This window comes from Penaeus japonicus, unplaced genomic scaffold, assembly GCF_977035675.1.
Source record: "Penaeus japonicus unplaced genomic scaffold, GWHDUDI00000001_assembly GWHDUDI00000040, whole genome shotgun sequence".
NCBI lineage: Eukaryota > Metazoa > Arthropoda > Malacostraca > Decapoda > Penaeidae > Penaeus > Penaeus japonicus.
In genome coordinates, this window is record NW_028234442.1 from 8,397,572 (window position 1) to 8,407,571 (window position 10,000).

Genomic DNA, 10,000 nt, shown 5'->3' on the forward strand with positions numbered 1-10,000 from the left:
CCTTCCTCCCTCCCACCCTCCATCCCTCCTCCTCCTCCCTCCCGTCCCCGTCCCCCCTTCCATCCGCCCGTCCCCCACCCTCCCTCCCCGTCCCGCCCGCCCGCCCCCCTCGCGAGCCCCCCGCCCGCCCCCCCGTCGGCGGAGGAATACGCGGGCGCGCTGGAGTCGGTTGTGAGGCCGAGCGGCGGCGGCGGCGGCGGCGGCGAGGAGGCGAGGCGACACAGCTGGGCGAGCCGCGGCCATATTGGGAGACGCCGAAGCGAGCAGGATAAAATCGTTGGAGGCGAATCCGCGTAGATCGGCGACATCCTTGGGCGGAGCGCGATGACGGACAGGGAGGACAACGTGTACAGGGCCAAGCTGGCGGAGCAGGCCGAGAGATACGATGGTGAGCGGCGCTGAGGACGGGAATCGGCGGCCAAATAGCGGCGGGTGCGAGGAAGGCCGAGGAAGGAGCAGGAGAGGGAGGAGGAGGAGGACGGCTCTGGGCGGCTCTGGGCGGGATGAGGGCGGCCTGCGGGCGGGAGGGACGCCCACGGGCTCAGGCCGAGGCCGTGCTTGTGCTTTTGTGCGTGGAAAGTGGAAAAGGAAGGAAAAGCGAAGGAAAAAGGACAGTGGCTCGGGCGGGGCGGAGGTGTGGGCGCCACTCCGCCCTTCTGCGTGTCGGATGTTTCCTCCGCGCCCATGGCCCCTTGCGGCCGCAGTGCGGGACCACGGGCGTGGATGGCGCCCACTCTGAGGCGTGGGCGTATGGGCGACCTGCCCCGCCCTCGCCCGTGGCCATGAGGGCGCGAGGGCGGGTCCGGCGAGGGCGTGGGCTCCCCATGGGCGCGGGCGGCGCGGGTATCGATCAGACTTGGCACCAGTTGGCACCGTGGGCGTGTCGGGGCAGCTGGGGAGGCGCCCCCGCCCCTGGTGTTGTGGCACCTGGGCATGGCGGGCAGGCGTTGTGGCGCGGGGGGGCGCTGGGCATGCAGGGCCAGGTGCATGCCCTCGCCGCGCCCCCGTGGCACCTGGGGCCAGAGTGGGCATGCAGGGCGGCACAGCCCTTTGGAGTGTCCCCTTCCTTGTGTTGGATCACAGTTTGGCACCAATTTGGGCATGTGCTGGCAGCAGCTGGGTGACAGGTGGGCATGGCTGGGGGCATTGGCCCTGCCCTAACCACCTGTTTCTGGCTGGGTGCCTCTGAGGCCCCTGGGTCAACCCCAGAGCCACTTCTCCCCCGAGCCGCTCGTCCTTTCGGGGAAAGACCCTTCCATCGCCAGTCACCGTTCCCAGTAATCCATTTGCTCTCGGAAATCCTCCCCAGAGTGTGTGCGTGTGTTGTTCTCGGAGTCTCTGGGGTTTGGGCATGTTTTCCGTGGATGGTTCCCTCGGCTGCTGTTCCCTCTTTGGGCGGGCGTTGTGGCGTCTGCTTAAGGAATTCATTCTTCTTTGTTATATCTGAACCGGTTAAATGTACGTGTGGATTTGAGTCACTGACGTGCTTTACGTGCCATTTGAGGGATGTCGGTGTTTGTTTCCTTTGTGTGAATTTGAAAAAGGCGTGGTTATGGCTGGTGCGGAAGTTTCTTTGTATTGGTTCTTATTAAATGGTCCGTCTAGATTAGGGAATGTTAATGTGATGGTAGCGTTTTCATTTGAAGTAGTTCTTTTTCTATTAATTAATTTGCCTGTGTTATTCTGATTTGCTTGAAAGTGTTCTGCCGTGTGTGATGCAAGACGAAAGGTCATAAATCTGATTGGATTGTGGGGCAGTGTGAATTGATTTCCATGGTTTCCGCACATAATGTATTTGGGCAGAGGGCAACGAACCTCTGCCTCACATATTTTGGCAAGATAGAGTTTGAGTTGGTCCTATATTTGACGATTAATTGCCTTAGAATTATAAGTTCTTATTTGTCAAGAGAATTGTTGGTCTTTGCTTGAGTGCTGTAGGCATGGAGGCTAGTGTGTAACTGGTGCCTGGCTTGTAAATCTTTTCCGAGGCCAATTCCTTTCAGTATTTCCTGGTTGAATGTAGAGTATCTCCATAGAAATTTTCTCCTTCGGTCAAAGACGATGTGAGTTTTGCAATTTTCACATACAAGATTGAAAATATTGCATGGTTTTCATTGAGAACCCTTAAATGTGTTGCTGATGCATAGAAACCTGACCTATTTCATTCTTTCTAAAGTATGAGACCCCAAAGTCCCTTAGGTGTCCTATAATATTGGCCATAATAGAACTTTGGTAATTATCTCTTGCACAAAGAAACTAATGGGCAGAGCATGTCTAATCTTGCCACTTCTCCGCCATCCCAGAGAGACAAAGAAATGGCCGCACAATATAATGCCATCAATCTGCTTTTCACCAGGTGTAAACAGCACGAGTGCCGAGAAAGAGGTTTCCCAATCCCTGAGAGAGACGTCGTGCCTGCAACTGAAAGCAGGAAACTTTGAGGCGTAGAATTTGTTAATTTTTGTGATGACAGAAGGGAAATGGAGCGATTGTTTCTTTTGGTATTTCCTCTTTTTACCTTATGCATTTATCTTTTATCTTATTTGTAGATGTCGTTATTATCAAGTTATATTTACATTTATTCGGTCTTTCTTTACATCAGGAAAGGAAGGTTGCATTTCAGGTTTTTCAGTTTTTAGTGATTTTATGCTTTCTCCCTTTTTTCCCTCTTCCTTCCTCTCGACTCCCACTCTCTCTCTTTCATTCTCTGTCTTTCTCCTTCTCCTTCTTCTATCTCTCCCTCTCCATCTTTTTTTTTCTCTTCCTCCTGTTTTTCTTTCTTTTTCTCCCTCTCCCTCATTCTCTCCCTCACCTCCATCCTTTACTCACTTTATCATGTTCTCCTTTCCAATGTTCTCCCTCACCATCTCTCCTCCATCTCTATCTCCCTCATCCTCCCCCTCCCCTCCCTGCCCGCCCTTGTTCTCCGTCACCACATCCCTTTTCTTGTTCCGTTTTCCCATTCATTCATCCGCACATCTAGGCCTTTGCCCCCCCTCCCTACCTCCCCTCCATCCCCCTCCAAGCACACACAGATGGACTCGTCTCCCAGCCAGAAAAAAGAAAAGATCCCCTTTCTTTATTTTTTTCCTTTATCTTTTTATTTTCTCCTCCTCCTCCTCCTTCCCGCTCTCTTCCTCACCTGTCCCCTCCGCCTCCCCATCCCCATCCCATTTTCTTTCTATTTCTCTCCCCCCCTTTTCTCCCCCTCAAGGAGGACGAGTAGGAGGCGAAGGAGAGGCGTTTGTTGTGTGAGCGACATTTCTGGCTGACCCGTTTAAAGGTGCAAGCTTATTAGAGGTGATGATTATTGGATGGGGTGGAGGTGATGGCAGGGTAGGGGAGGGGAGGGGAAGGGGGGCAGGGGTTAGGGGGGTTTACATTGTATTATTTTGTCTGCATCCACACACACACACACACACACACACACACACACACACACACACACACACACACACACACACACACACACACACACACACACACACACACACAGAGTCTGCTGCATCTGTGCATATATATGTGTGTGTCTGTTTGTACTTGGTGTTTTAGCAAGGTTGGCAGAGCAATTATTGTGTTTGTGTGAGCTGAATTACTTAATTCAGAATGCAACTTTCATTGTTGACATTTAACAGCATTTGGGTACTGGTGTTGCAACATGAATAAAAGATGCACTTATTACACTGCATAGAAGGACTCAGCTGATGCATATTTTGATCATCTTGTTTCACCTTTTTCATTATATTATCCTTAGAAACCATGATACTTTTTCTCTTCCTTAGTTCTTTCTCTATCTCCTCTTTCCTGCCTCTACTCTTGCAATTCTCTCTCTTCTCCATCTTTGGTTACACTCGTATAAGTAGCAGGAATTTTTTATTTGTTTCCTCCAAAGCGAGTTTTGTATTTCCATGTGCATTGCTTCATGTATTTGTAGGTATGTCTGTGGTGTATGTGTATGCTAAGTATTTACACACACACACACACACACACACACACACACACACACACACACACACACACACACACACACACACACACACACACACACACACACACAGTGCAGTCCGTAGTATCACAGCCTCCTTGATGGTCATAGATGCCCCTCAGACAATGATCGATATAAACTTATCAGCTTTGTTTAAGCTCTGGCTATAGGTGTGGGCTCTTGTTTGTTTTTGTTGAGGTTGGAGGGAAAGTGGAGGGCCGTGAGGCAGACGTACTCAGGTGGGGATAGAAACGGAACTGGGTTGGAGGGAGACCACAGACCCTAGGCCAGTGTTCAGGTTTTTTTTTGTGTTGGGGTTGGGGTCCTGTAGACTAGGTGAGGGTTTTGATGGAGGTGGAGGAGGTAGAAGCATGAGGAAGAGGAGGAGGAGGAGGAAGATGGAAGGAGAACACAATAGTGTTGCTCTATTCACGGTCATGAGCGGGTGCATTACTCTTTGAAGCTTGTGACAAGGATGTGTGGTCTGAGATAAATGAGGTGACAGTGGTTGCATATATCAGAGGCTGGGTTTCATGTCTCTCCTCGTGAACAAAGCTAAGTTGGGGATCCGTCTGTCTACATCAATCAACAGCATATCCATTTACCTTCTAACGTGTCTATCCATTCAGCGTCTATTGCCTAGATTCTTTACTTGGCGCGTTGATGCATCCTGCGCCTTACATTCCAGGATGTGCGGCTTTGGGTTTCAGTGATTATTTTCTTAGGGAAGGAGTTGCCTTCTCTCTGCTTCTCTTCTCCTACCTCCCCTCTCCCCTCCCCTCCCCTACCCTCCTCTTTCTTTCTCCTCTTCCTCCTCTCTACCTTCAAGATGACTGCACCTCTGCTTTCTATGCTTCTCTTTTTTCTTTTTTTCTTTTATTGTTTTTATCATTATTTCACTCCTTTATTTCATCCTCTTCCTATTATTATTGATAATGTTACCATTATTATTCTCCTCATGATCTTGGATCTCTCTCCTCTCCTCTCCACCTCTCCTCCACCTTCATCTTTCGCATCAATGATTTTGGGAAATGGAATTGCAGACAACTAAGCATGATTTGTGATGCTGTTGTAGTTGGTTCGTTTTTAGTTGAAGAAACCACTTTGAGATCTAGGTCTCCAGTGGCCTGACTGGAGGCATTGTGAGGTGTGGCTCTTCAATAGGAAACTGTTTGGAATGTTGGCTTCCAAATTTCAGACTCTGGTAGCACTTGAGCAGGGATTCTGTAGATTTTGGTTGATTGGAATGAATTTGACTCGGCTGAAAGAAGAAGGAATGCCACTTTAGAATGGCAGCTTTGTCTGTGAAGGCAATAGAGTATCAATGATGATGATGATCAGTAAATATTTATTGAAAAGTCTGAGACATAGCTTAGTTGATATACTGTTTGTCAGATTCTGCCTCTGAGCTCGGCAAGGAAGACCGTGTCTATTGAGGATGAAGGACACGTTTTTAACCGGAAGGACCAACGCAAAAAGGAACAATTCAGAAAGATTTGGAAAAGGTGCAAAAGTGAGCATAGCTATGTAGGCCTATTTTCATAAGTGAAAAAGTTTTTGTGGCTAGATTTGCACTTTGTATCAGTTCTTAATTTCCCCCCAACTTCCTGTTCCATGGTATTTGAAACTCCGCTTTTGTGGTGCAATATCTTGTGTTGAATGCCAGGGGGTTATGGAATTTTTGCATTATCTAAAGCCAGAAGAGCATCCTGGCCTACCTCTGGCGCTCGTGTTAGGTTCGATCTGGTCTACCAGTTGCCATAACGTGAAATTCAGTCGTCAACCCCAGCAGACCAAGAAACGACTCTTGCGTTCTGGTGGTCAAAGCTTTCCTTCGAAATAGCGAGTTAAGAGAGAGAGAAATTAATAGAGAAGGAAGTTTTATTTTGCTTGGAGTATAATGTACTGCATGAGTGTGTTATAGTGTTCTCAATGACAATATTGTGATAAATATTTTCCTTGTGAATTCCCTTCCACGGAAGCCATACCCACGTGCTAACCTTCCTTCCCTCTTTCCCCTCTTGCAGAGATGGTTGACGCCATGAAGCTCGTCGCGTCCATGGACGTGGAGCTGACAGTGGAGGAGCGCAACCTGCTCTCGGTGGCCTACAAGAATGTGATCGGCGCGCGGAGGGCGTCGTGGCGCATCATCTCCTCCATCGAGCAGAAGGAGGAGAACAAGGGCGGTGAGGAGAAGCTCGAGATGATCAGGAACTACAGGACACAGGTCGGTTGCAGGCCGAGGCCAGGGGCTTGAAGTCGTTTGGGTCGTTTGGGTCGTTTGGGCAGTCAAAGGGAGGTCGGGTCACAGGTTTCTTGGAGGAATTATGGGGTAGCGGGAAGGGGAGGCCTTATGTGGCCTGAGCTGATTGTTTCCTTTTGTGTGTATGGGGAAAGGGAGGTGGGGGGGGAGTGAAGGTCGATTAGGAGGAACGTGGAGAGAAAGAGAGAGAGAGAGAAGAGGAGGAAGAGAGAATGATTTATGAGGGCCGCCTCTGAGGGCACTTGGCCATGGTAAACACAGGGCAGCGAAGCGACGATCTGCTTTGTCTGTTGGAGTGCGTGAAGTACTAGATTCATTTATGTCTGATCTATGCCATTGCCTCATTTTGGGATCCTTTTTGAGGAAGTGAATTAATGCCCTTTTGAGGATCTTGAAGCATCCTTGAAAGAAGGAAGAAACAAGTAAAAAGCCGTGAGAGATCCAACCCTTATGGAAGGTCAGGGAAGGCAGAACCAAAGTTACTTATTACTTTTTGTTATTTTCAAAGCTAAATTGTAAATAGTTGGTTATGTTTGTCTGGAGTTGATACGGGAACACAACTGTCTGTGTGAAAGGGAGAGAAATTGTGTCTGACTCCACTTCTGGAATGATAAGCTGTAGTTGACTCGATAAAGTATAGCATATGAGGGAAGACTCCTTATGCAGTTGTTTTAAGATAACATTTGCTGTAAAATTTATTCACTTGCACCAGCCCATGCAAAGGAAAGGGAAAAGAAAGGCCTTTCTTTTGTTCACGTCTGTGATTTTGCAATGGTTAGTTGATGTGCTTCAATGAGCTGCTTGATGCAGTGTGTGTTGCCGTTTTCTGAACGTGAGATAACCGGCAGTGACATTTACAGAGGCTGGTGAATGTGCTTGGTGGTCCATTCATCTTTCATTTGTGCCTCTGCCCTGAGGAACTGTTAGGATTTCTCTTTCCAATGTATATGGGGAAAAGGTTCCTTAGGCAGAAATTAAAGAAAGGGGGAAACAAGTTATGGGTAAGGCAAGGTTAAGAAAAATTGACTTCTTTTTATTAGAATAGACAGGTTTCTTTTCACCTGCCTCTCGGAAAGTCACAAAACGTAATACCATGAAAAATGCTGAAAATATGGCTTAATTGATAATGCAAAATAGTTCTTTATGTATTTTAGTTTTTCATTCCTAACCATGTAGGTGTTTTGCCATTAAGATCAGGTACTTGTTGACAAGGAAAGGGAGGCAGCAGGGTCACTGTGTGATTAAGAGTGTTATATGCTTAGTTTGTCACATGGGAGGAGCACAGGGTGTGTGTGAGAGAGAGAGAGAGAGAGTGAGGGCTGGGCTGATGTTGACAGCATTATTGATTAGCCTCAGGCGGAGTACTGCTTCCAGGTCAGAGCCCTTGTATATAGATTATTTGTTTGTCCATTTCCTCCCCTGTTTGCCCATTGTATTTGTCTTTTATTTGTTGTTTTTCTGCGTGGTAGTTAAATACTGTAGGTTTGGAAGTAAGACTGCAAGCAACTCTGTTTGGTTTTAAAGAAAGTTGAATATTTTTTTAGAATGACCACTTTGGTGATTCCACTTGAAATATATTTTGCACCCAAGGTATTTTGTATTCAATCAAACAAGGTTGATTCAAATGAAATTTTGGTGTCCTTTCAATTTGCCAAAAAGAGTTAGGGATATTTTATGGTTAGGAATGTTTAGGAAAAGTAGGAATATTTTAGGGTCCTGCAGTGCTAATCCCACCTCTCCATGTTGCAGGTTGAGAAGGAGTTGAAGGACATCTGCTCCGACATCCTGGGCCTCCTGGACAAGCACCTCATCCCCACAGCCTCGGCCGGGGAGAGCCGAGTCTTCTTCTACAAGATGAAGGGAGATTACCACAGGTGAGGAACTGTGCCTGTTACTTTCGCGTTGGTCTCTCCTCTTGCCCGTCTTTATCTCTCTTGCCTTTCTCCTTCCCTTCTCCACCTCTCTCTCCTCTCTTTCTCCTCTCTTTCATCATCTCCTTTTTGCCTTTTTCTTCCCCTTCTCTACTTTTCTCTCTCCTGCCTTTCTCCTCCCTTTCTCTATTTATCTTTCCTTCCTTTCTTTAGCTCCTTTCTCCTCCCTTCACTTCTCTCTCTCTATCTATCTATCTTTTCATTTTCACTGTAGTCTTTTCTACTTCCTCTCTCTCTCTCTCTCTCTCCCCCCCTTTCCTTCTCCCTCTCCCTATCTGTTTCCATTTCTCCTGTTGCCCATTTTCATTTAATTTCTTCCCCCCCCCCCCCCCCCCCCCCCCCCTTTTTTTTTTTTTTTTTTTTTTTTTTTTTTTTTTTTTTTTTTTTTCATAATTATCTTACCTTTATTTACTTATTTCATCCCCCTTCCTGTCCTCCTCACATATACACCTTTTTATTATTATTATTAAACTTTTTCTTCCTCTTTCCTTCCCTCGTCTGCAAGTAAGGGGGCAGCCTTCAGGAATTCGAGGGAGTTGGATGGTCTTGCTGATTTTTTATTTATTTGTTTATTTATTTATTTTTGTTGTTTATTCTTTTTGTTGATTTTTTTTTTTTTTTTTTTTTTTTCTTTTTTTTCCTGTTAGCAGAACTGAGAAGTATGATAGTGGAAATATATATATACATATATATATATATATATAAATTTTTAAAGAAATGGAGTTAAAGTAGTTAAGGTTGTCTAGCAGTGAATCTTCTTCCCTTGACAAAAGGACAATAAGCCCACTCGGTGTCTTCGACAGATGAGGGAGAGGCGACAAAGCACGCAAATTCCCTCCTCGGGAAAGGGCACAGTACCTGCCCTAGTGCCCCCTCCCTCCCCCCTTTAGAGAGAAAAATTAAGCGACAGGTAGCTAGTCTGTTTGTCTTTCCGACCCCTAGCCCTTGTGTGAGGCCAGACTGGCGAGACGTGCAATAACACAGCTCAGTCTCGATGTGTGACAGGGACTCCTTGTTAATGTTAATCTTCTGAGTTTTTGTAGCCTGTTGTTAGCGTTCTTGAGGTTGCGGTGATACTAATCTGAGAGAAGGTTTGCCCTCGTCATCCCCCTTTGTGTTTGTTAGTAATCGGCGTGGGATTTGTGCTCTAGATTCTTTCAGCCTTTGTTATGGGGGCTGGTGCTCTGATGTGGCAGTAGCATGGAGTGATGTGTGCAATGAAAAGGATGTGAAGAATGTCCCAACACATAATCTCTCTCTTTCTTTCTTTCTTTCTTTCTTTCTTTCTTTCTCCTTCCCTTTTCTTTTACCCCTTCCCCCCCATCTCTCTCTTTTTCTCCTTCTCTCCCCTCTCCCTCCCCTTTCCCGCCCCCTTTCCTCTCTCTCAAAAAGCCTTGAGGTAGGATGATGTATATTTGGCCAACCCCCCCTCCCCCCCTCCAACTATGTTTCCTTGTCCCTGTCCTGTGAATAAATTCCGTGTCTGGCTGTGACGCAATCAGCATTGCAGTTTTACGTAAGTAGGCTTGCCTTCCTCTTCTGGATTTCGCCTCTTCTTTGTCGTCCACTCTCTTCCTTCTTTGTTCTTTTTCGCACACCCTTTCTTCGTCATCGCCTTCCTCCTCCTCCACCTTCACCGTTACCTGCTCCTCCTCCTCCTCCTCCTCCTCCTCCTCCTCCACTTCCACCTCCCCCTAGACGAACTCCTCCTCCTTCCCCTGCCCCCCGCCCGCTGGTATCTTCCCTTGCGCTTCTACCCCGACTCCGCCTTCCCGTCTCCCTTCCCCGCCCCCGAGCCCTCCACGGTCCTTTCGCCGCCCC

General features: G+C 47.4%; 1 protein-coding gene across 2 annotated transcripts in view; it reads left to right on the top strand.

Annotated features, from left to right (window-relative positions):
- The first annotated feature begins 157 nt into the window (after positions 1 to 157).
- 14-3-3epsilon (tyrosine 3-monooxygenase/tryptophan 5-monooxygenase activation protein epsilon) overlaps positions 158 to 10,000 on the top strand; it is a 29,631-nt gene continuing 19,788 nt past the window's right edge. Inside the window, exons 1-3 of one of the 2 annotated variants that reach the window (XM_043027034.2) lie at positions 158 to 388; positions 6,013 to 6,212; positions 7,998 to 8,122. In XM_043027034.2, coding sequence (XP_042882968.1) covers positions 325 to 388; positions 6,013 to 6,212; positions 7,998 to 8,122 — 389 coding nt within the window. In that variant the 5' untranslated portion in view covers positions 158 to 324. The remainder of the gene's footprint in view (positions 389 to 6,012; positions 6,213 to 7,997; positions 8,123 to 10,000) is intronic. The other variant, XM_043027035.2, reaches the window with a different exon arrangement.